General features: G+C 40.7%; 1 protein-coding gene across 1 annotated transcript; it reads right to left on the bottom strand.

Moving 5' to 3' along the window:
• Positions 1 to 440: 440 nt before the first annotated feature.
• LOC127650427 (SH3 domain-binding protein 5-like) lies at positions 441 to 25,347 on the bottom strand. The gene is made up of 9 exons (XM_052135869.1): positions 24,990 to 25,347; positions 22,557 to 22,619; positions 21,570 to 21,698; positions 9,841 to 10,005; positions 9,558 to 9,688; positions 6,852 to 6,894; positions 5,226 to 5,445; positions 3,609 to 3,932; positions 441 to 3,065 (listed from the first exon to the last, which is right to left on the bottom strand). Exons 1-9 carry the CDS (start codon positions 25,068 to 25,070, stop codon positions 2,878 to 2,880), a joined length of 1,344 nt encoding a protein of 447 aa, XP_051991829.1. The 5' UTR covers positions 25,071 to 25,347; the 3' UTR covers positions 441 to 2,877.
• Positions 25,348 to 26,655: the final 1,308 nt, after the last annotated feature.

The following is a 26,655-nucleotide window of genomic DNA, read 5'->3' as shown; positions in this document are numbered from 1 at the left end:
CAAGCTTTTCCCCTATTCACTGTTTGCTGTATTATAGAGACTGCAAGACAACTGAATAAATTATGCAGCTAAAAGTGTGTGTGTGTGTGTGTGTGTGTGTGTGCGTGTAAAACAACAGTGGCATTATGTAAACTGGCATTTAAAGAGTTAAAATCCTGAAAATTAATGAATATTTGGTCGTTTTGATCAGGACTGATGTTGGTTAAAAAAAATAATAATTTTGCCCTCTAAGGACCTCCGAGTAACTTTTATTAATTGATGCACAAGGGTTAAATGTTAACTTTTTTGGCAGTCCAGTCACACTCAGTTAAGATGTTGAAATCACAGTTTATATTTAGTTGCACGCTCGAAATGCTTGATCGAGTGTCTTACATTTTGTTTACAGAATCTCATGTTGTATGCTCTTGTACACTGTACATTGTTGTAAATGGATCATCCTTACAGATAATACAGTAAAATATACTAGACACATACATATGTGATACAAAAGTGCTATCTAAGAAGAGCAATTACTCTTTATGCACCAGAAACTATGTCAACTGTTTAAGGAAAAGGACTTGACTTGACTGGTGCCCAACACCACAAGATTAATGCTCCAGCTCTTTGTTTTGGAATAAAGACGTCTGACTGTGAAATCAAAACAGTGGAAAATGATTCATGCTATGAGCATCTGTTTATTACACAAATAAGAACTTTTGAGTTGTGAAAAGACATCATGATAACGAGACAAACATTGAGTATAAATATATAGCAAGTCCCTCTTAACGTTATAACCAGTGGAGTGCAAAAACAAAGAGTGAAATCAACATGGAGTCTTGTAGAATCGCGTAACTACACCTACATTGTTGTAAAATGGTTTCCAAGTGGCTCATTTTACATATCGCAGCAGATTCCTGGTGAAATGAACACTAGAGGCGCAACAACAACAATGACTTTTATTCACTTTCATACACATCACGAGTTAAGCGGCAGATTATCAGTTCATAAACGCTTACTTTTCGTCCTGTTCCTCACACAATGATATCTAAGCACGTTTAATGTAGTGCATGACTCATTTGAACACTTGCATTACATAACTAACTACATTTACAAGCTTCATCAGGTGCAATCAAATTGCACGGTAGCTCAACTGCTGGAGCGTTGCACTTGCGATGTAAATGACTGGGGTACGAGTCCAGAAGAGCCATAGTTGGAAGAGTCATATGGGGCTTTTCCACTGCACGGTACGACTCGACTCTGCTCGCTTTTTTGGGGTTTTCCACTGTGGATAGTAGCTGGTACCGGATACTTTTTTTAGTACCACCTCAGTCGAGGTTCCAAGCGAGCCGAGCCGATACTAAATGTGACGTCAAAATCCTGCAGATCACTGATTGGTCAGGGAGAATCGTCACTACCAGAGTCACTGGATTTCCATCACGTGACATCAACCCGCTAGTTTTGAAGTTATAAACCGTATAATTTGTTCACGCCATTTTTGAATTGTGAAAAAGAAATGGCTGTGCCCAAAACCACGGCATGGTCAATAAACGAGGCGCAGACGGTCCACTCGTTAGCGATGAGCGAAACAATAAAGTCTCTCAGGAAGTGTCTCAGCTGTTGGCCGCACACGGCTGCCACCGGACCGACCAACAGTGTAGGGAGAAGATAAAAAACGTACGTAACTACAGAACCATCTAGGAAAAGTGGAAGTGGTTCGACCAAATGGACGCTATCTAAACCGGCGAGCAATGGGAGGGAGAGTGCCCTGGACTGGATCCACGATGGAGGATGGTACGTTTTGTTACGTTAACTCGATACTCTGCTTGAAAGCTTCACTTTATTTAGTTGAGCAGCTACTGGAAGCTTCTAAAACAACCAGACCAATTTAACTGTTACACTTGTGTAAAATCCCCATGCAACAACTGCTTTATGCAGCACAATGAGCTAGTAGCTAACAGCTAGCGCTCGTGTTATTGTTTTGGTCAGTTTGTGACATGTTTAAGATGATGTCACGGCAGTAGAGGCGGCGTAACTATGACGATCAGCCTATAATCCCACCCACGTTGAGGGACACTAAACTGCAGTGGAAATGCAAGCTCAGAAAAGTAAAGCGAGCAGAGTTGAGTCGAGTCAAACCGTAACGTGCCGTGGGAAAGTGCCAATAGATGCATCAGAAAATGGAGTGATTTGGGTTTTTCTTCTCACATTTGCTTTTAATGACACTATAGGTCAGGTTTTGGTTTAAGCTTTAGGGTAAGGAGGTCGGTTTTGTTGATTTAAAACTGGATAATTTAACTCTCTTTTAGCGCCACACAGTGGACATTTCACCTCAGAGCTGCCACGATACCTGTAATGAACAACACAATATGATCTTGCTACGGTCACGTAATTAACATGAGACCAAGCTGAGAACATCTGTGATGAGGAACATCATCATCATCATCACAATGCAGACTGGTAGATGCCTTAACTACACTATCTGTTTCCAAAACACACATTCCTCCATTGACTGCAACTGAAACACATTTGTTTATTCGGACCATTTTTTTGTTTTGTTTGTTTGCAAGCAAACTATACTGTACATTTCAATATGCACTGAGATATCATATCTTTCTCCAGGTATTACAGACCTTGTAGAGACACCACCTTAATGCAATATAAGACATGAGACACACAGATAGGAAGAACGTGAGAAACATCCACTCAGTGACGAACCAGTTCACTTCATAGCTGATGTTTTCCTAACATTTATAACACTGTTTCACAGTTTTCTGGGTTAAAACCAGTCTGAGATGAGACAATCTCCATAACACTGAGATGATAAAAGGTCACATAAATCATAATGGTTCCTTTGAAAGGACGTGGCTCCTGTGCTGGGACAGCTGGATGTTCTAGATATTAAACACCGTTTAAGAGCAGCACTGCTGGTGTGTTGGAGGTCACAGTGAAAGGGTGAGTGTCTGTTTCGTTGTCGTCTGCGGTTTGGAGCGATAAGCTGCACAGACTTTTCTCCAGGAGCGAGCTTTTCTGAACGCTGACACTGTTTGTACTGCCAGGTTTAACTTCTGCCCCATCTGCCCTCTCACCTGCACACAAACACACATGACTCATGATGTCATTTGACTTTAAGGGTAAACAATGTCATGCATTTCAATCTGTTCATCATGCAAAGTGATCATATGCCTTCAGAAGACTTGGAATATGATGCACAAGTAGCTCGGATACGTTTTATGACATATTTGGGTGCTTTTTTAAGCTTTGACGTGAGTCACTAACTGCGATTATATGGTCTCATTATATTTACGTAGTTAACACAATTACTGTTTTTGAATTTGTTGAAATTTGCATACAAATATATGGGTGTTTCTTCAAGTTTGGGCACTTTTAGCACTGTGGAAAGTCAAGTTTTGTTAAAAAAAAATGGTTTTGTATATTAGCAAAGTCCAACAGTGGATGTACATGCATCACAGAAGGTTTGTCGTGAGCATTTCCAGCACATCTCATATTTCATTGATGTCACTCAGACTCTGGATCATATTGCATGTGTGGTTGTGCACCCACGTTTAATCGTTCAGTACGGTCAGTTCTACTTGTCATCATTGTTCAAGGTTGCATCCGTTGGCTCTCACCTCTTTCCTGTTCACAGTCTGGTGACGACGCCCCGCTGCACTCACTGCGAGGGCCGAGCACAGGAGACACCTGCTCCAACCCCTCCAGAGACCCGGAGCCCGGCAGCTGCAACAGATCAGGGCCGGCAGAGAGCGGAGAAGAGGAGGAGGGTGAAGGGTAAGTGCAGGAGGATGACAGGAGAGGATACGGGACAGAAGACGAGGGGTACGTGCAGGACAGGTCCAGAGGAGCAGAGGTGGAGCTCATACTGCAGGTGGACTGTGTCTCAGGGTCGTCCTCTGGCGTGCCGGTACAGTTCTCCTCTTCAAAGTTCACGGATATCACTGAAACAAAAACACAGAATGCAAACATAGTGTTAACTATGTACACTTGTGCAGTGTGAATATTGTTAGTCGAATGTAGACTAGAAATAATTGCTGTTTTAGAAGATGATTATCAAATAATACATTCCTTTTAACAGAAGAGTTAATGTTAGTGCTTTTTTGTTCACTTTTTTTTTTGTTCACCCTCCAAAATTAAAAACCCTTATGCACAGTTCATCATTAAATCATGTTCCAGTTGTTCCTGGTCAAACGTGACCGGAGATAATACACTTGTAATTGTTTTAATTGTTATGAAAGAACATTTATCAACTCTAAATCAAATCGTGTAAAAGCACTAAAGTTGTGCATTGTGGGTGGGATTTTGGGTATTTAGACCTTATTATTCATTTTTATTTACTAATTTATTTACCTATATGACCTTGAGCTTGAAAATCTACTTTTTTTTATTTATTCTTTACTGAACCAATCCTCAAAAATTATAAACCTATTATACCTATTTAATTATAAATGGAAAAAAAAAAGTCTCAAATCAAACAGATGCAATTACAAGTATAAACACTAGATGGCAGCAGAGAGCTCCTGATTTGTCCCTGGTTGAAGAGAAGATTTTGTCAAGTTCTGTTTTAGATATACAGTATATTTAAACATGATCAAAGACTACTTTTGTCAAAGTTTAGCATTTAATTTGATTTGTTAGAGGTTATTTTTGTCAGTATACCTGAAATGAGTAGAATAGCAAACAATCCCTGGTTGTAACAAGGTGTGTGTGTGTGTGCGCGTTTTATGGTCTCACCAATTCATTTTGGTGCATGTGTGTGTTCTGCATTGTGGCTGATTTTTAGATTTAATATAATAAATGAAAAAACATTTTTTTGTAACTTTTTTCCTCTACCCTTAGGCTGATGCAATCAACTCCAATTTCTTTGTGTGTTTGGATATCAAATGAACAAATAGTCACCAAGTTTATTACCTGCCAGATAAAGGAAACTTAAAGCAAAATTGATTTCAGTCAAAAATGACCGAAAATAATAATAATAATAATAATAATAATAATAATAATAATAAGGGTTAAAGAAAAGAAGGGGCGAGTCGAACATAATGTTGTTTACCACTAATGTTGTAGATTAAACTTAACTTGTATTGAACCTGGAATATTCCTTTAAGACCTATATAAGATGATACAAATAAAAAAATGAAAGATTTACTTACGAGGGCATTTTTTGCCCCTACATTAAAAAATTGGTAATTTTTGGTAGCATTTCCCCCTTATTTCTGACCCCGTTTCTCACTCACTAGATATGCCATCGGACTCCATTTTGAAGTTGGTAATATCATCCGTGGCGGCTCCGTCATCTTCGGCCCCCACCCCTCGGCCCCGGGGCCCCATAGCAGAGTGTCGCCGGCGTGCGTGGATCTCATTTGAGATGGTCTCCAGGTTCCGCAGGGCGGTCCGGTACTCCGCTTTGGCCTGGGTGAGTTTAGCCTGCCGCTCGTCCACCCGTCTCTTCAGTTGCTGCGGGGGAGAAGGAGGACAAGGAAAAGTGGAGAACAGGCACAAATATATTTATTATCAAAACCAGATCAAAGCTTGTTAGCTTATGTTTGTACAGAGAATATTCTCACATTACTAAACACCCAAACGCTGCTGTTTCTGCTCTTAGGTAATAAACCATCGAGCGCAACAGTCTGATTCTGGAAGTAAAAATCCCATGAATTATTTCCATAGACTCATTTATTTTCAACTATATCTTATAAACCTTTAAAGACAGACCTGCCATGAGCTCCGAGGTTTTTCATAGATGCTAAAGTAGATGCTTCTGTTGAAGACATCAGTCTGTGTTATTTAAACTTTATTGTTTAAAATCGTATTTGATAGCGGAATTCCTGGTAAACAACTACATTACCCATAATCCCGAAGAGAAAGCTTCACCAATCAGAGAACTGCGGCCAACGAAGCCCTCGAAACGTGCCCAGGAGCGACCGGCCACTCCATTGACGCACTGTGAATGGCCCTTTAAACTACTTGTATATTTGTATGTTTAGGAATATTCTGGAATAAATGCTAAATATATTGTTTCTATACTTATAACGAACAACTTAAAGCCAATGGTTTTATATATTCCTATATTACATCATCCGCAATGCTTCATGGGATTGTAGTTCATTCCTTCACAGTCTTGTATGTTTGTCAATTTGTCTGAGGGCAGTGGCTCAGTTGGTAGAGCGGGTCGGCCACTTATCGCAGGGTTGGCGGTTCGATTCCCGGCCCACATGACTCCACATGCCGAAGTGTCCTTGGGCAAGACACTGAACCACAAGTTGCTCCCAATGGCAGGCTAGCGCATTGCATGGCAGCTCTGCCATCATTGGTGTATGAATGGGTGAATGAGTCAGTGTAAAGCGCTTTGAATACCGCAAAGGTTAAAAAGGCGCTATATAAGTGCAGACCATTTACCATTTATTATACTGTATAGCATGCTAAGGTATGATTACCATTTATATATACCATGATATTGACGTGATTATTAAAGATACTTCATGGTATTACCATAAAAGTATTGTCCCAAAAACATGGTACTGTTTTTGTAAATATAAAACGAGTTGGTTGAATCGCTGACTGTTAGGTGCAACTCACAAAAGTCACATTTCTCCCAAAAATCTAAATTTGAAATTATTTTTGCATTACAAAAATGAAGCCTTAATAAAAGTTTAATAATTTTATTGTTATATCTAGATAACATACATTATTATTTAAGGAAATATGTTTTATTTTCATGAAAATAATTATTAATTTCATCAAATAATTTAAAAAATATGCTTATACATTTTTGAAACTTTTTGTGAGATTAAACTTAAGAAATAAAGAGTTTAAAATGTTTGTGAAATTAAAACTATAGCACAAAGTAAATATGGGCATACCTCGAGCTGTAGATAATATTTTGCCTTCAATTCAAAGTATGGCCTACAGAGGGAGAGAGAGAGAGAGACAGATTTGAGACAATGTAACACTACAAGAATCTCAATGCAAGCTCTGGTGGAGTAACATTGGCTTGTGCACATTCCACGAGCAGAAATACATCTGGAACACATTAGAGGCGCCTCACATTGAACTACATTACATACACAACCCCACTGACACAGAGCTGGGGCCCAGTGTGGGGCAGAAAACAAAAATAAATTTCTCTCTCCTAGACAACTCCAGTGAGCAATCTTTGGTCCTACATTCTTTCCATTTGAGAGGAAAATTGTAGCTGGCTTTCTTGAAAAATACTTTTATTCCAGAATGTTCTCATGTTTGAGATGCATTGCATCTGATGTAATGTAAATACAAAATAGGTCCTACAGAATATAAGTGTTTTAGCAATCTTTTTCCCATTTTGTCTGTGTATGTCGACCGTAACAATATTTAGATGCAAAATTGGTAACACAAAATTAAACTTCACTGAGGCCTGAAACGTACTCTATGCAAGTACATGAACGCAGACGCTTCTAGTTCTGCAAGCTCGATTTTGTGTGTTGTTGCAATCTTAAACGTTTCACAGACAAATTATAACACGCGAGAACACACCACAAGCCTTTTGCGTAAACCTTTTTTTTTTAAAGGCCAGTTATCTATGTCAGTTCAACTACTGTCACGGTCTGCCAACAATTTAAAAGAATATTCTGGGATCAATACAAGTTAAGCTCAGCCGACAGCATTTGTGTGTAACGGTAGGTATCTCTACAGTGGTGCCGTGACCCGGATGGGAGTGAGGTTTTGGGGGGTGTAATGGTAGGTATCTGTGCAGTGTGTAAACCTCACTCTCCTGGCCTCAAGAGGTGCACTAGCGACAGATGCTAGGGGCTTTAGCCTCCTTGTTAGCGCACCGGCCTCACATGCCAGAGATGCCGATTAGAATCCCGATCAGAGCAGGTTGAGTAGGACCGGTTACAGTGGTGCCGTGACCTGGATGGGAGTGAGGTTTAGGGGGGGGTGTGCAATGGTAGGTATCTGTGCAGTGTGTAAACCTCACTCTCCTGGCCTCAAGAGGTGCACTAGCGACAGATGCTAGGGGCTGTAGCCTTTAACCTTCTTGTTAGGGCGCCTCCCTCCCATGCCAGAGATGCCGGTTCGAATCACGATCGGAGCAGGTTGAGTAGGACCGGTTACAGTGGTGCCGTGACCCGGATGGGAGTGAGGTTTAGGGGGGGTGTGTAATGGTAGATAGCTGTGCAGTGTGTAAACCTCACTCTCCTGGCCTCAAGAGGCGCACTAGCGACAGATGCTAGGGGCTGTAGCCTTTAACCTCCTTGTTAGCGCGCGCGCCCTTCTCCCATGCCAGAGATGCCAGTTCGTATCCCGATCGGACCGGTTACATGTGCATAATATTGATTACCACAAAAATGTGTTTCGTCTCGTCCCACCTTTTCTTTAAAAAAAAGCTAAAATTTGGGTTCCAGTGAGACACTTACAATGGAAGTCAATGGGGCCAATCTGTAAATGTAAAATACTCACTATTTCAGAAGTACAGCCACAAGACATAAACAATATGTGTGTATGTGTGTGAATTTTTGTGTCATAAAATCACTTGCTAACCTTTTCTGTGTAAAGTTATATCCAATTGTACAACTACATTTACATGATGAACCCTAAAATGACTGTCAATGTCAATTGAAACAACAGCTCTAATAATACATGAGTTTTAACAGAATAATTAATGTAAGTGCTTTCATAAAATTATAAGCTTTAAATTTCACTTCCATTATAAGTGCCTCAATGTAACCTCAATTTTTGCTACTACTTTGTTTTTAAAGAAATGGGCGGATGAGTCAAAATACATTTTTGTGGTAATCAACATTATGTGTCAAATGCTGTCGATTGAGCTCAACTTGTATTGAACCCGGAATATTCCTTTAAACACTTCCTGAGCAAATTATTTCACTGTTTTTAAACTCTTGGCACATTATAGCTAGCTGCCTGTATAAAAACACATCTAGTTTAATGGCACGGACATTTGAAGGTAACTATCGCCCCTTGAGTACTGAGGTTTCCTACCGCTGCACTAACGCATCAACGTGTGTTCACTTATAATGGAAGTGAATAGGGCCAATTTTTGGGCATAAATGTGGAGCTTATAATTTAATAAGAACTTACATGATTTCTTCTGTTACAACTTCGGCATAAATTGAGCTGTAAAGTTGTTAAAATAGTTGTTTTTATGGTTGTTTAAGGGTTTACACTGTTACGTTGTCATGGCAACAACGTAAAAAAAACTGGATATAATTGCACGGAAAAGTATGTGATTTTGTCACACTACAATCATGTTTACAGACACATTTTTTATGTCTTGTAGCAATACTTTTGAAACAGTGAGTACTTTCACGTTTATGGATTGGCCCCATTGACTTCCATTGTAATGCCTCACTGGAACCCAGCCAGTGTGCATGACTTTACGTTTTGACATCAAAGGCAAAGAATAACCCGATTATTTGAAATCTCATGCTTTTCTTCTGTTGTCTGATGTTTATAAATAAACAGATTTTTTTTTAGTTATCAGCATAATGGAGTGCACTCTGGATTCTTGAGGTTCACATTTAATGTGTGCTTGATTGATTGATTGATTGATTGATTGACTCAACGCTCACCTGGACTTGTTGATAGTGCGTTTGAGCTTTTTCTCCAGTTGTCTCATGTGGCTAATGGCGGCATTGTATTTGGCCGCCGTTTCCCTGTGATCGGTTTCACTTCGTGTTCTACTTTGCTCCGCCTCCATCACCTAGAAGAGCCAATCAGAGCAAGTCAGCCAAAATCAAGATCTCAGCACAGACGAGTTCCCTTTAAAATGATAAACTGTCGTCTACAACTGAATCAACGTATCTGTAGCATAGCTACGGTCAGTTTTATTTGGTCTGTTGTTGTGTGTCTCACCCTCTGGGTGGCATGGTTGAGCATCTCTTGCCAGGCCGAGTCGAACTGTCTGCTGTCCTCCTCCAGGAGACGTTCTTCAGCCAGCGCGATGGTTTCTTTCGCTGCTCTGAGGATCTCAATGGCCCTCTGGTACTCCTGTGTGGCTCTTTGTGCCGCTATCTGAGCCTGAGAGAAGAAAACGGAAGATGATTAAGACAGTTTCTCCAATGTGGACTCCATTCAGTACAGTTCACAGCCGTATGAAAGCAATCCATCTTAATTTGCAGAAGTGAACTGCTATTTATGAAGTACTGCAATTTGCCAGTTATAGTGAAATGCATTTCTCATCGCTGCTTAGCTTTGCAGAAGTTGCCTTCGGCAAGCAAATCACATTCTTTCCATGTCTTGCAACATCTCTGAGATTGACAGATGCAAGTGTGTGCATGTTAAACTTTGGTAGTTAAACCAAAAAGACAAAAATATGAATAACCCCCCCCCTCTGTTTGGACGTCTTCTCCAGCTACAGTTTGCAACTATTTACAGGGTTATCACTTTTCGGCATGCAAATACGTGATGCTTGAGGATTTTGAGAGCTTCAAAACAGCCTTTCGCCATTGACAGGCATGGGTCGGATGGCCAAAATATGTGACGTCCTGGCTAAATCAGAACAGTTGGCAGTACCAGTTGGTGGTACTCTTGTTGATGGTTTAAAACATACCGAGGTTCAGAACCAAATAATACAATGCCTTCTAGTCTTCCTGGGAACTTGAGAGTTCGTAATTACAATGTGATGTTTGTTAATACAACATGTATGTAATTGATGTTTGACCTACTTAATGTACTTTTATGGAGTGAACATCACTCTCCATAATCTAACATCAATGACTATAAATGCTCAATTCCTCCCTCTTGTTTGAAATGGCGCACAGTTCCAATGACAACACCATTGTTGCCAGATTAGCCAGATTAGCATGCATGGGTCACATGACCACTGCAGTCTCTCTATCTCTCTTTCTGCAGGATGAGTTGCATACTGTATTTAGAGGAGATCCCTCTTGCATTATTTACATCTATATTCTGCTAAAGAATTCATAAAGTAAACTGATACAGTTTGAGGCAAGGAGCCAATGTATATTTAATATAGGTCTCTCTCTCTCTCTCTCTCTCTCTCTCTCTCTGTCATATCTGTATCTTCAGACACTCACAAGATCTCAGTCTGAGCAGAAAGAAGATTACTTTAAATCCATGAAGGATTTAACATTAATATCCACTGAACCAACAAACAGCCATTTTATTGATTTGCCAGGATGGAATCTATCTATCTATCTCGTTCTGTCTTTCTCTGTGTTGCCAATGGTATTGATGAATAAATGGATACACTGTCCAACCCTCCATCTAACACCCATGTGAAGAGCTAACAGAAGTGGACCGGTGAGGAGAGAGAGATTTTATACACAACACCAGTTGAGTCATCAACTCAGACGTTGCTTTCTATCTGTTAGATGAAGGGCACACTTGCATGTATCATCAGAGCACACTTGGTTTCTCGAGTTCGTGACTTGCCCTCACAGTATCTAGCACGTAAGGCAATGCGTCAACTCAAATGTGTACACAAATGACCTTTCTGACCATTGTCTAAAACTGGCCAATGCTGAAACAATGTACTGCACCAAACAATAGCTCCATTTACCACGCTGCTGTCGCAAATTTGAGAAGGCATGTCAGCGTGGGCACACTGCTAACACTGGTGCATTGATCTCTGGTCTACTGAACAGAAAACCAACACTTATGATAGACAGATATATTGACCAGGCCATCAATGGACAATACCATGCCTGCTTTGAACAGGGATGGATTACTGACAAGTCCAATGGGGCCAGTGCCCTGGGCTTTAAGGTTACGTGATCCAGTTTGGCTATCCCCACCTCGAAAAACAACATCAACAATGAAAATGACCCCACCCCCAAGTCAACACCTTTTGGGCAAAACAACCCCCCATTTGCATGTCATAATCCATCCCTGACTTCGATGATTAACCTTGTGTCACCCCATAACAGCCTTGTCAACAGATCGTGCACTAAGTGACTTTTGAATACATATTGAGGTTTGAGAAACACAAAAAACCCTATTGACTACTCATCTAATCAACATCCACACTGAACAGCACCCTTGTGTTTCATTATTAGCTGAGATGAGCATTATACACCACATAACCACAGAATGCTAAAAATAACAATTTAGCTTCCTATAGCAGCCTACAATATGATGATGGATGAAGAAACTTTTCTAACAGGTCGTTGAGCGTCACCCCTCAAAATAGTGTGTTTTTGACCGAGCTGCTGAATCATAAAGAGCTGTAGTGTCTAGCCGGACTGGAGCAAATACAGGCCTAAAGCCGACACTGTTGTTACATTACTCGTGATAGTCTGCACTCATAAAGACCCGTCCAGAGCCAGTACAGCCTACTGAGGGACCCTACAGAGATGGTCACCCAATGAGGGATGGTGCAGCCTAGTGGTCTAAAATGAATGGTGGTGGCGTAGTGGCTAAAGCACAGGGCTGTTAATCAGAAGGTCGCAGGTTTGAACCCCATGGCCACCACCATTGTGTCCTTGAGCAAGGCACTTAACTCCAGGTTGCTCCGGGGGGATTGTCCCTGTAATAAGTGCACTGTAAGTCGCTTTGGATAAAAGCATCTGCCAAATGCATAAATGTAATGTAAATATGAAGGGGTAACTGAGCTAAAAACGGTAACTTGACTCCAGTTTAACCACTTTGAAACTGTTTGCCAAGCGACATGCAAATATAAAGTGTCTTCCCAACACTGATGTTTCTGATGACACTTTTGCTCATAAGGTCAGAGTTAGTAAACACTGTCATGACAGATTACAGTTATGTCAGTGAAGGGTCTCACTTCCTGTCCATTGTAAGTGCCTCACTGTAACAGAGATTTTAGCCTTTTGTTTTTAAAGAAAAGGAGGGACGAGTCTAAAATAATTTTGTGATAATCAACATTACGCCACATATGCTGTCGATTGAACTTGACCCGTATATTCCTTTAAAGTCAGCCTGAAGTCACAGCAGTCTTTTGAGGTGAGCAAGAGAGAGGACGTACACCATATTTTGTTCTGATAGCTTATTTGTCCATTTTTATTTTGGTAATGCTTTATGCACACAGCCCGGTCACAGTCCAAATGTGTGATTTTCTCCGCTTTTCTGACCTATTTCGAATCCGTCCAGAAGCGCCAGACACGAGGCAGATGGATATTTCATGAGTAGCGTTCACTCTGCAGTGAAATCATGTTCGGTTAACATTTAATCACATCAGCTGAAGATGCAGAATCGCCTCGATGCGCCCTAAACTCACTGTGACCTACTAAACACAGTGACCCAGTTTCTCGCCTCACACTTTGACTGTCGAGTAAGTTCTTCACTTGAAGACACGGAGGAAACCAGCCGTTCTACAAACAGAATAACTCTCCTTTAAAGGCTGGAAAATGAACCATGCTGGGGTTTTTTTGTTTTTGTTTTTTAAGACAATTTCCCCTCAGAAAGGATGTCTTATTCATTATAACTGTAGGTGAACTATTCCTTTAAATAGCACTCACTTTAAATGTGGAAGTGGTTTGCTTGTGGTTACTTCATTGCCTCTAAATAATCTCTAATAACTTCCCCAGGCTGCTGTTTTTAGCACGATCGCAACAGGAAGACCCTTTATTTACGGGTTAAAATAAAATGTCCATCAAGACATACACATCGGCCTTTCATACACAAAAGACAGCGAAGAATTCCAGCATCCATTAACAAGGCCAGTAACATTCCAAAATAAGACAAAGACGTCTGTTTTCCCATCCACACAGAGTGTAAACTGTCCAGCTCTTTCCTGAGGATGCTCCATGTTTTCCGCAATCCCAGCTCTCTCTCTCATATCTCTATTCCAGGATTTCTCTAGATGGAAGTCTTTAGTGTGTGCCAAGCATTCCTGTAATTAAATAATTCATTTGAAATTTACTTTCAAACGTTTCTGCTTCTATGAAGGCCGTGTAGTGCAAAGCAAAAATAGCAACTCTGGAAAACAAATATAGAAAATATATTTAAAAAAAAGCATATTAAAAAAATATTTTTATATATAACGTATAATAAAATTACCCAGAATTTATGATTTTGTTCTCTTAAACACATGGGATGGAAATGCTACTTTATTTGTATATTTTTCTGCGATATTCCGATTTTTTTGCATTAATTACATTTCCAGCTTGGATAGAAACATAACTAATGTTGTCACATGACTTCGGCATGTCACAATATATAATTCAGTAATCATTGCAGAAATAAGAACTGTTATTTTGCATTTTAAATCCAATTTTATGTAAAAATGTCTTCACTTTTGGCAGTCGGTTCAAACATTGAGTCGAAATATTGAAAAAGATAAAAATTGCGGCCGGTATCACTTCTGGTCCATTAATAACACTGGGAATGTTAAATGTAGGGTTAAAAGAGTATTTCTTGCATATAGAAAATGCGCATATTATGAGTTGTAGGAAGGAGTGGGGTAAGTTGTGTCACCCCTTAATCTAAGAAACAATTTGCAGCAATTTACGAAAGCAAGGTAATTAATGCATACGTAAATGTGTGCGCAGTATACACACTACATGCTGCAGAAATAGTAGTAATATGGGAGTATGCTTTTACAATTATTCAAATATTTCAAAGTCCAGTTAAAGGGATAGTTCACCCAAAAATGAAAATTCTCTCATTATTTACTCACCCTCATGCCATCCCAGATGTGTATGACTTTCTTTCTTCAGCAGAACACAAATTAAGATTTTTAGAAGAATATTTCAGCTCTGAATGGGTGCCAAAATGTTGACGCTCCAAAAAGCACATAAAGGCATCATATAAGTAATCCATACGACTCCAGTGTTTTAATCCATGTCTTCAGATGTGATAAGATAGTTGTAGGTATGTAAAGGCCCAGGCATACTTTGATTTTACATGTTTCGGATCGGCTCACGCCTGGTCGACCATGTTGCCTTTGCGAGTATACTCTTCTGACCGCGAGTGAATATGAACGGTTTGCCGCATACCCGTTACAACTTCTTTGTGATACTCTTTTAGTACAGTCAATAGCCGCTGCATGCGTTAGCTACACGCGCAGCCGAGGACCACGTGCACGGGTCAAGAAAATCTAGGCTCAAGCGCTGTGCGATCCTAATGCGGACACCCGAAGTGTACTTAGACTTAAATATTGATCTGTTAAGGTCATTTTAGGCTAGAAATCCTTCTCCCTGCCCAGTAGGGGGGCGATATACATGAAGAATGTGAATTAAAAACAAGAAGAGGAATGTTAGTAGAAGTGTAGATTGACTGAGCAGGGAGGATAATTTATTGTATAAAAAGGACTTAAATACTGATCTGTTTCTCACACACACCTATCATATCTCTTCTGAAGACATGGATTAAACCACTGGAGTCTTATGGATTACTTTTATGCTGATTTATGTGATTTTTGGAGCTTCCAAATTTTGGCACCCATTCATTTGCATTGCACTGGCCTACAGAGCTGAGATGTTCTTCTAAAAATCTTAAATTTTGTTTAGTAGATGAAAAATTCACACATTTCTGGGATGGCATGAGGGTGAGTAAATGATGAGAGAATTTTCATTTTGAACTTTAACAGTTCTTCATTTGCATAGGATAGTTTGTTGATTTTAACGTTGATGTTTTGCACCAGACATTTCAGTGATTTGATTGTAGATTGCTTTGTTGTTCATTTCAGCCAATAAAAATGATATCTCTGTCTAGACGACACTTCTGCTTGTACTGTTGACTGCAGCAGTTCAAATCTGAGCAGTCAAGTTGAGAAAGGTCAGTTGGTCCGCACAGGGATTTGTCCATGATTAGTGAGTGTTTAGTGTATTAGTAGTGTTTTGTGCGATTCTAACAGATAAACACAACACTGTTTTTATATGACCAACATGCCCTGCTGAAACCTGCTCATCTCTAATCAACATAAGCACACACACACACACACACACACACACACACACATGCTGTGAAGGGTTGTCAGGGTCAGCGTTCACATTGTGATGTCATGTCTCATTGGCGGCTGATGTCAGCGCTCACGTGTCGCTCAGGACAGCACAGATGTGACAGCAGCTGAACGAGGTGAGAGCGCACACACACACACACTGCAGCACACTCTCATGTGCTGGCGTGTTAAATAAAGACACAATGAACTTTAAGACTAAAAGTGGAAAATCGTGGTCGTCATTTCTGAGTCTCCAGTTCTCTGCCTAACAACACCCTAGCAACCAGCCAGAGTGTGTCTGTCTGTCTGTCTGGTTGGCAGCTGGAGGTGTTAGCGTGTGGCATGCTCTGATTGGCTGATTAGGGGGTGTTGGCGCTCTGACTGTGAGAGACATTTGTCACTGCCACTGTCACGTGTCTCACCTACTGACAGACAGGACATGTGTTGGTCTTCTGGGGTGACCACAGGACAGTCACACCAAACCGCTTTCATTTGATTACTAGCACAAATAAATGCACACACACTTGCCTCTACCACCACACATGTTGATTAGCACCGATTGAGTGTCTTTTTCCAAAAAGGAAAGCCACATTTTGATTAAAGGTTTCATTTGTAAGTAGTTTTGCTTCTGCTCAATGATCACAAGTAAATGTAAAGATCACAAGATGCTTAAACAAATCAGGTTTTACCAGGTGTGTTTAAAAGATTCACTGAGGTCATCTGTTTCTGGTTGCCACTATACTCACTCCATGACTAATCTGACATTTGTTTTACGGCGTGCCAAAATAGACTCGGAATATGAGTGGTTGAATTAATCTTCTGTGTGTGTCTGACGGCTTCTCACATCTCACTAATGACTAAATCACTTCAACTGTTAACCAAATAATCCAGTTTATCTCATGTATCTTATCTCACACACACACATGCAACAAAACACCCGGACACAAATATGTGTCATTTACGGTCGGGGCTTTTGGCTACGGTCGATTTTGTCTGCACCTCTTATGAAATCGCTTGCGGCAAAGGTTATATCTAATACAGAGGAATTATTGAGCATGAGTTTTCATGCGTTGATGTCAGCACTGAAAGTTGTATGATATTCAGTTTTGCCGGGTGTTTGTCATGACCATTTTAAGGGAAGTGAAATATGGACTAAATTATTAGCATTTGTCGTTATTACACCACACTGCTGTTTAGCGGTCGACTGACAGTGGATTTTACAGATACTACAGTTGGGCAGTACCTGCCGATAACTGATTAATCTAACTAGATTGTAAAATTGATACTGAATGAAAAAAATAACACAGTAACTTAGTGCTAAACTTTATTACAAAAAACAATAGATGCTTCAATAGACCATTCACATGGTGTTACACTTGCACTTGATCCTCAAGCTTCATAATAACAGTGAAACACCACATTGTTTTGTATTCAGTACAGTTGTATGTAGAGTAGCAATATTCACAGATATCAGTGGTATCCGGCTGAACTCGGTGGTGAAGCGGCTCAGACTATGAGCACAGGTCAGGGGCTGTTCAATCAGACAGAACACAACAGACTGGAACTGAACAAGAGGATCTGGAGACACACATTTCCAAGTTGAACATGTTACCTGACAAAGCATTTAAACAACTCATTGATTAATCTGAGAAACGCTTATAATCGAGCAAGACGTAATGGCCAAAGACTTCCACCATCTGTAAGGGGCTGTTCACACCGAACGCTTTTGCAACCATCTATTTGTATTTCTATGTAAACACACACTAGACGAACGACTTTATTTCATTTGTTTTTGTTTATTCAGCATCTCGTGCAGGAGTGCTGTTTTTATATAATGTGTCTAATTAAAAAGCATCTTGAGACTCCTGCTTTCTGTTAAACTGTGTTTGTAGCGCTGTGTCTAGCCTTTATAGTGCATGAATGTGATTGATCTGAAGTCATCGTATTACAGTGAGGATAAAAACATGTAATAGTAATCAGATGCGTTTCTGATTTATACGCTTCTCTCGGCTGCATGAAGATATTCATTTGCTTTCTCACGTCACTAGCTTTAAATATGCAACTTAGCTGGCAAACCAATGCATAAACAAGAATGTGGAGTGGTGGATGCGTAGGGGCTAAAGCACACAACTGGTAATCAGAAGGTTGCTGGTTCGATCCCCACAGCCACCACCACCATTCTGTCCTTGAGCAAGGCACTTAACTCCAGGTTGCTCCGGGGGGATTGTCCCTGTAATAAGTGCACTGTAAGTCGCTTTGGATAAAAGCGTCTGCCAAATGCGTTGTAAACGTGACCAGCTGGATATAAACGAATGCTAATAGATGGTAATAGATGGGAACAATCGTGACATTTAAACATTTGATTGAGTTGTGTGTATTTTTGTCACATTGTTGTAACTGCTTGAGGTTAGCTTTAATGTTAGCGTCCTCTCAGCCTTGTCGGCAAACATACTGCTGTTCTCTACTAATGCAGCATCTAGTCAACAAATGAATGACTTTATAATATATATATATTATATGTATAATGACAGCGGACCCTTCCCAGCCACTCCAGCACCGGACACAACAGGGGAAAACTATCGGTGCGGTTTTTGCCAATAACCGATAGTTCCAGAAATCTATTATCGGCAGGGCTGGACTGTTAATCTGGCATACCGGGCATTTTCCCGGTGGGCTGACACATTTTTGGGCCAATCAGGGGCGGACTGGCAATCCGGAGAAACAGAATGGGCTGTAATAAGCTAAAATTAGCCATCGCGCTATGCAGAACAGACCATAAAATGGCACCGCGATATGCAGAATAGGACAGCAAACACCCCCCGCTCAACCTTTGGGTCAATTGCTATGTAAAATCCTGGGCCGATTTCTCTTCCCAGTCCAGCCCTGGTTATCAGTGCCGATCCGATACATCGGTCAACCATTACTGCTGTAATTGAGTTGAGAAGCTGAGACAAATTCTCACCAAAGTCGTTTCCTGGATATTAAAAGCTGTTTTATTGCTGTTTAAGAAAGCCGAAAGAGTGAACTCTCTGTTATGTGCTGATTTATTACTGTCACAAGGTGATAATAAGGACAATTTCATGGCTGAAAGCACCAGCGACCTTAAATCCATCCTTACAACTGACAGACTAATCAACTACAACACACAACACTCCAGACGGGCTCTACACACACACACACACACACACACACACACACACACACACACACACACACACGTCCCCCCTTTAATGTAAGTCTATGGGACTTTTTCATTAGTTTTATCATCAGTCAGGTGAAAATCCGAAGCCTGATCAATTTGAAAAGTATGAGCACACCTGTACTCAACAAGCCGTATGATTTGAGGAATCATTTATGTCTGTAGCACAACGGTGCAGGACAAGTTATGCACAGAAGTTCAGCACTTTGGTTTCGGGGTGACCGGGTTTGTTCAACAGTATGAGCAAAAGTAACCGTTCTGCTCGCCTGAGGAAAGAGGATTTTAAATACACACATTAGGAGCAAGTCAACTTCATCCACTCTCTAAAGCTCTTTCCATCCATGTAAATTGCCAAAGCCTGTTTGCAAGCAAATTACTCTCATGCCTGTATGCCGGGATGCAGGTCATTTATTTCAGAGTGGCTAACAGCACATGCTGTGTTCAGGGGGGTGGGAAGGGGTCATGTGATTGAGCAGTTAAACTGGGGCAAATGTGTCTTCATCAACAACTGCTCCGAGAACTTGAGACTACTGAACTAATACAAAATGTGTTATTTTGCAATATGTGTCACAGTTCTCCCACGCTGCAGTACAACAGTCAAGCAAACATGATTTATTAGAGATTTCCCTTTAAAAGGAGCAATGCTAGTATGTTTTATAAAGGTGTTTTGCACCGTTTCCTAACCTGATATGATGCGACAAAGCAAAAAGTGATAAAAATGATCTCTTTCGGATAATGAGAAACAGGGCGTTTTGCTTTCACGACTGGTCATTTGCTTTCTATTTCCCCACAGTAACGTCTCATTGGTCCAAAATCCTGCTCCACAAAGCAGAAAATGAAATATCAAATAAGTTATGAGCTGAATTGAATTGTGTAATGTTTAACTAAAGCTTAAAATATGTCTTTTTTTTATTCTATAGTATTTTATTAAAGATTTCACGGTTTAATTTGATGGAATTTTGTTATTATATTGAAATACATAAATCTTCAAATACATTTTCTGAGAAAAATGAGTGTTTGCGTTGCAGCTTACTGCACATTACCATGATGGTAAAACTGTGAATCCATCTCTAAACCATGGTCCACTGACTCTACTACGGATACAACGTGATGCTATACAGTTTTACTTGAACTAGATGAAAAGCACACATTTGCTCTATTCTACAAATGTAAGATTGTTATATAAAGATAAATAACTTGACACAGTGGTCATTGGGCCATAAATTGTTTCCTGCTGTTCAACAGGCCTCCATGGCAACAGCCAAACCATCATTGCATAACTCTAGTAATGTAGTGCCCTTTCCTGTTGGCCAACTGACATATTTCTTAGAGTTTAAGAGGGCCTAAACATGCATTCCTATGTGTTCATTCCCAGGACAAGATTCCAGAATATTCCATGTGAAGTGGCATCATGGAAAGACTCATGTATAATATCAGGAAACTGATGATCTTAAGACTGGTAAACCAGTACATTACCCACTTCACATAGAGTCTCAAGACTCAAAACTTGTTTAACACTGATTTTGAACACTTTTGAAAATTGAAACATTGGGAACTATTTTACAATCAGTGGACGCATCTCAATTGGTATACTTCCAGTACATACTAAAAGTATGTTCTTCACTGGAAATGGGAATATACATAACTTAAAGATCTTTAAACATGTTGTAGGAGCTTCTATAGCCAACCTAGTCTCATAGAGTGAACTTGACTATAACTACATTTTAGCAAAATTACTTTTATGTTTTACGTTTCGCTGCGGTTTTCTGGTGTACTGAACACTAGAGATACTACAACAACTCATGACTACAACAGCTGATTATAAATGTATTTTTTGCGCTATTGCTCACCTGTATTACAGATTCACCTACATTTACACACTTATTACAGTGTCATTAACTTTCGCGGCGGCTCACCTCTTACAGTATTAGACTTTGGACTTGGAAAAGCATGCTTCGATCCCAACCAAGCATGCAGGTTGACACATTGAGACGAAACTGTCGTAGAAGCATCGCAAAATGACGTGGTTGCTTCAGAAAATTTGCTTTTCATGTCATATTTGCTTTTAGGACACTATCGGTCAGGTTTAGGTTGAAGTGTTAGGTGCGTTTTGCTAATTAATACCTCCATTTAACATTCACCTTAAAAATGTGTCTGATTACGACACCCTTTCACTTGCTTTTGCCACCCCCTGCTGGACATTTCTCTGGGAAACTGCAGCCAAATGTTGAATGAAGCACGTCATTTCGTTTTGCAAAATTGAGATCGGGCTGTCTATAAGGAAATTAAAGAAATGTATGCATCGATGCATGCTACAACAAATCCTATGGAAATAATATCTTCTAGGCACCTTGGCGTACTATTCTTAACCTAGTATGATTAGGAATGCACTAATCCTAGTCTTGCATACTGTTTATGATGGATAGTATGCAAATTAAAATCCAGTCATGGAGAATAATCTCTGCTCAATGTACCTATGATTAAACAAACTGCGAATTGATAGCTGGGAACGAAGCTCACCTGGCGGGCCTCACGTCTGGCCTCCCAGTACGGTTTTGAGTCTTCTACGGCTTTCCCAATCTTCTTCACCTGTTCGTCCAGCTTGACAGTGGCCTCCGTGAGGACAGCGCGAAACTTCTGCCGGGAGTCCTAAAGAGCAGAGACACCAATGTAAGTCACCTATAAAGATCTGACAGATGCCGAACTGAGTCATAAAGCTCACTCCACAACTAAGAAATGCTTCAATAATCGTTCTGTTGTTGCTCCCTGAAAAGCGCTGCTTCAGCAAACTCAATTCAACATGTAACACAGTTAACCAGGAATCTACACACTAACATCCCGACAGAAAACTCTTCCTCAGCAGAAGGAAACTAGCTTGTTTGTTGCGAGGCAGAATTGCATGTTGTATTTAGTTCTCCCTGTGATGAATCTGTCGACGGGTGGGTTTGGTTACATATGACACATATTTTAAAAACAGTGACATGTACATCCTTCCAGACAGGACCTCAATGACAAAAGAGATGTCAGAGAGATCGAAACTTCCTCAGACAGGACACTTCCTGCTCCACACTGGTCATTTATCAGCCAAATACAGTTAAAATACAGCAGGGGTTTTTGTAATATGTTTTTTCATAAAAAAAGAGAACTATTATGCCATAGTTTCACCATCTGACACATCATGGTACACTCACAGCATTTGTTTTCAATGATGCATGAGCTATATGAGAGCATTAAATCATAACTCCACTGAAACAAAGTATTGAAATAGATCTTTTTATTCAATTTTAGCAATCGTTGAGAACTCGTGGCTTTCCAAACAGGAATTCCAGGCTCTGATAGAGATTTCCTCTGCCGCCTCAACAGTTATGCAAAGGTTGTCAGTCACACGTAAGACACTTCCTATTGGATGGCAAAGGAAAGGGGGGAGGGGCGGAGAGCTCTGAGACAATTTCCACTTTGGAATTTCGCCTGCAACCACTCCAGCAAAAACAAGCATGCCAGCCTTACCTCCAGTTCTGTCTCCCATCTGTTGATGTTATCTGTAGACTGATTCAGTTTCTCAAGCTCCCCCTATAGTGATAAAGAGAGACATGGGGAGTTTAAGATTGCAGTAAGTGGCTTTTGCAATCCAAGGAATAAAACAACATCTGGAATGTGTTATACAAGTAACACAAAACCATGTTAGCTACACGCCAATGACACACAGATGTTTCAAGCTGGTTGGTTTTGTTAACTGATCAATTTATTTTCCAGGATGGGTGGAGAATGAAAAATCAGTTCAAGTTCTTAAACTTGAATCCCTGTGTTGGGATTTTGGCTATTTTTGTTTGATGTATTTTAATCAACTTATATCCAAATTTGTATCCATTTAAACATTAGAACTATTGTTTTATAATTTGAACCTACAAATGTAATTTGCTAAATGTTTGGCTTGAAAGGTGAGCTTGTGCTATCTGTCTATACCACTTGCTTTTTTTTTTTTTTTTTTTGCTTTTTTTTGTTGTTGTTGTAATTCTTACATTTAAAAGTGTTGCTTAATGGACCACTTTTGATTTTAAATATTTGTATAATTAAGTCCTTTAATGAAACATTTCAAAATTCTCATATGGCACCTAAATACATTTTATGTTCTAATTGGAACCTTTCAGACTGTCTGTTTCAAGCAGCGCACGTGAGTTTAACTGTTTCAATTACATTTTAAAATGCATTCTAATTATGACGTGAAAGCGGTTCTACAATACAAATGAAACAATGAAACACTCAAAACAGTCACTGATCCTTTTTGTGGACTTCAGCTCGGCTTTCAACACAATCATACCAGATATACTCCGGACTAAGTTAAACCAACTCCCTGTTCCCACCTCTACCTGTCAGTGGATTACCAGCTTTCTGACGGACAGGCAGCAGCTTGTGAGGCAGGGAAAATTCACTTCCACCACCTGTACCATCAGCACTGGTGCCCCCAGGGATGTGTGCTCTCCCACTACTCTTCTCCCTGTACACCAATGACTGCACCACCAAGGACCACTCTGTCAAGCTCCTGAAGTTTGCAGACGACACCACTGTCATCGGCCTCATCCGAGATGATGATGAGTCTGCGTATAGAAAGGAGGTTGAACGGCTGGCTGTCTGGTGCAGTCAAAACAACCTGGAGCTGAACACGCTCAAAACAGTGGAGATGATTGTGGACTTTAGGAGGAACACCCCAACATTGTCCCCCTCACCATTCTAAACAGCACTGTGTCAGCAGTGGAGTCATTCAGGTTCCTGGGCACTACCATCTCACAGGACCTGAAGTGGGAGATACACATCGACTCCATTGTGAAAAAGGCCCAGCAGAGGTTGTACTTCCTTCGCCAACTGAGGAAATTCAACCTGCCACCAGTGCTGCTGAAACAGTTCTACTCAGCGGTCATTGAGTCTGTCCTCTGCACTTCAGTAACTGTCTGGTTTGGTGCAGCCACGAAATTAGACATCAGAAGACTACAAAGGACAGTTCGGTCTGCTGAGAGGATTATTGGTTGCCCCCTGCCCTCCCTTCAAGAACTATACACTTCCAGAGTGAGGAAAAAGGCTGGTAAAATCACTCTGGACCCCACTCACCCTGCCCACTACCTTTTTGAACTGTTGCCTTCTGGCCGGCGCTTCAGAGCACTGAGCACCAGAACCGTCAGACACAGGAACAGTTTTTTCCCTCAGGCCATCCATCTAATGAACAGTTAAATTACCCCCATTGAGCAATAATTATGTGCAATACACAGTTTAATTTTAATTTAAATTATATTATCCAACTTATCCACTTCTGCCATTACTTACATTGCTCTGTACATAATATACTGTTTTTTGTTCTTTATATACAGATTGTATTAGATTTGCACTACGTGTGTGTATGTGGGTATGTATGAAGGTGAGTTTATGTACGTATATGTATAATTATTTATTTTGTGTTCTTTTTGTTTTTAATTACCTATGCCTTGCTGCTGTTTTTTTGGTATTGTTTGTATTGTTGTTGACTGGAAGCTCCTGTCACCTAGACAAATTCCTTGTATGTGTAAGCATACTTGGCAATAAAGCTGATTCTGATTCTGATTCTGATTCTGATGTCACACAGGGGTTTCCCTGATCAACTCAACAGCAGAAGATCAATCTGACCAAACACAATCTTATCTGGACGGATTATTGATTTGATTTGATCTTGATTTGATTTGAACCAGCAAGTTTTGATGGCCCAGATTAACTTTCTTACTCGGTTCGAGGATATATCGAACAGTAGGTGTCTGAAAGGAAAAATAAACGTTCATATACATATATCCTGTATATAACACATTCATATTTATAAAAATAACGAAAACTTTCCGGTTCAATCCTAATCCGGTTTAAATCGCTTTGCATGTGAATTCTCGGAATTACTCGGTTTAAATGGATTCTGTTGCTGTTTACCTGAATCCTGGGGTCAACCTCCTCTTCCTCGAGAGACTCTGAGTCTTCATCAGATTTGTTTTCCTTTTCTGTGTCGGTCATTTTGATAGTAAACGTATTTCGGGATTTTATTATTGCCCGAACAAAGCGTCTCTCTCTCTCTCTCTCTCTCTCCGGGAATAACGGGCTCAGATGATCCGACCCTCCGTCCACAATACACCGCTGTCAGTCAGTCCATCAGTACATACAAACAACCGCGATTAAAAGAGAACAACGCGATTTTCCATTTCCCGAAGATCCCAAAAAATGTTCTAGGAATACAGCACAACAAAGCCCCGCGGAGACGGGAATGTGAACCGGTCGAGTCCTGAGACTGAGCTGTGAGATCTGGCCCGCCCCCTTCGACAGAAATATTCACTGTCCTACAAAATGAGGGCCACTAGAGGAGAGATAGACAGACACTGATTATATATATATATTAGACAGACAGACAGAAAGATACATTGCTTCCAGAAAGTATTCACAGCGCTTCACTGTTCCATATTTTGTATGTTACAGCCTTATTCCAAAATGGATTAAATTAATTATTTTCCTAAATTCTACAAACAATACCCCATAATGACCATGTACAAAAGTATTCACAGCCTTTGCTCAATACTTTGTTGAAGCACCTTTGGCACCAATTACAGTCTCTAGTCTTTTTGTGTATGATGCTACAAGCTTGGCACACCTATTTTTGGGCAGTTTCTCCTATTCTTCTTTGCAGGACCTCTCAAGCTCCATCAGGTTGGATGGGGAGCGTCGGTGCACAGCCATTTTCAGATCTCTCCAGAGATGTTCAATCGGGTTCAAGTCTGGGCTCTGGCTGGGCCACTCAAGGACATTCACAGAGTTGTCCCGTAGCCGCTCCTTTGTTATCTTGGCTGTGCTCTTAGGGTCGTTGTCCTGTTGGAAGATGAACCTTCACCCCAGTCTGAGGTCCAGAGCAATCTGGAGCAGGTTTTCATCAAGGATGTCTCTGTACATGGTTGCATTCATCTTTTCCTTGATCCTGACTAGTCTCCCAGTTCCTGCCACTGAAAAACATCCCCACAGCATGATGCTGCAGCCACCATGCTTCACTGTAGGGATGGTCTTGGCCAGGTGATGAGCGGTGCCTGGTTTCCTCCAGACATGACGCTTGCCATTCAGGCCGAAGAGTTCAATCTTTGTTTCATCAGACCAGAGAATTTTGTTTCTCGTGGTCTGAGAGTCCTTCAGGTGCCTTTTGGCAAACTCCAGGTGGGCTGTCATGTGCCTTTTACTGAGGAGTGGCTTCCGTCTGGCCACTCTACCATACAGGCCTGATTGGTGGAGTGCTGCAGAGATGGTTGTTCTTCTGGAAGGTTCTCCTCTCTCCACAGAGAAACACTGGAGCTCTGTCAGAGTGACCATCGGTTCTTGGTCACCTCCCTGACTAAGGCCCTTCTCCCCCGATCGCTCAGTTTGGCCGGGCGGCCAGCTCTAGGAAGAGTCCTGGTGGTTCCAAACAACTTCTGTTTATGGATGATGGAGGCCACTGTGTTCATTGGGACCTTCAATGCTGCAGAAATATTTCTGTACCCGTCCCCAGATCTGTGCCTCGATACAATCCTGTCTCGGAATTCTACAGACAATTCCTTGGACCTCATGGCTTGGTTTGTGCTCT

This window comes from Xyrauchen texanus, chromosome 10, assembly GCF_025860055.1.
Source record: "Xyrauchen texanus isolate HMW12.3.18 chromosome 10, RBS_HiC_50CHRs, whole genome shotgun sequence".
Classification (NCBI taxonomy): Eukaryota; Metazoa; Chordata; class Actinopteri; order Cypriniformes; family Catostomidae; genus Xyrauchen; species Xyrauchen texanus.
The sequence above is the reverse complement of the archived record's forward strand: the minus strand, read 5'-3'. Positions and strand labels throughout refer to the sequence as shown.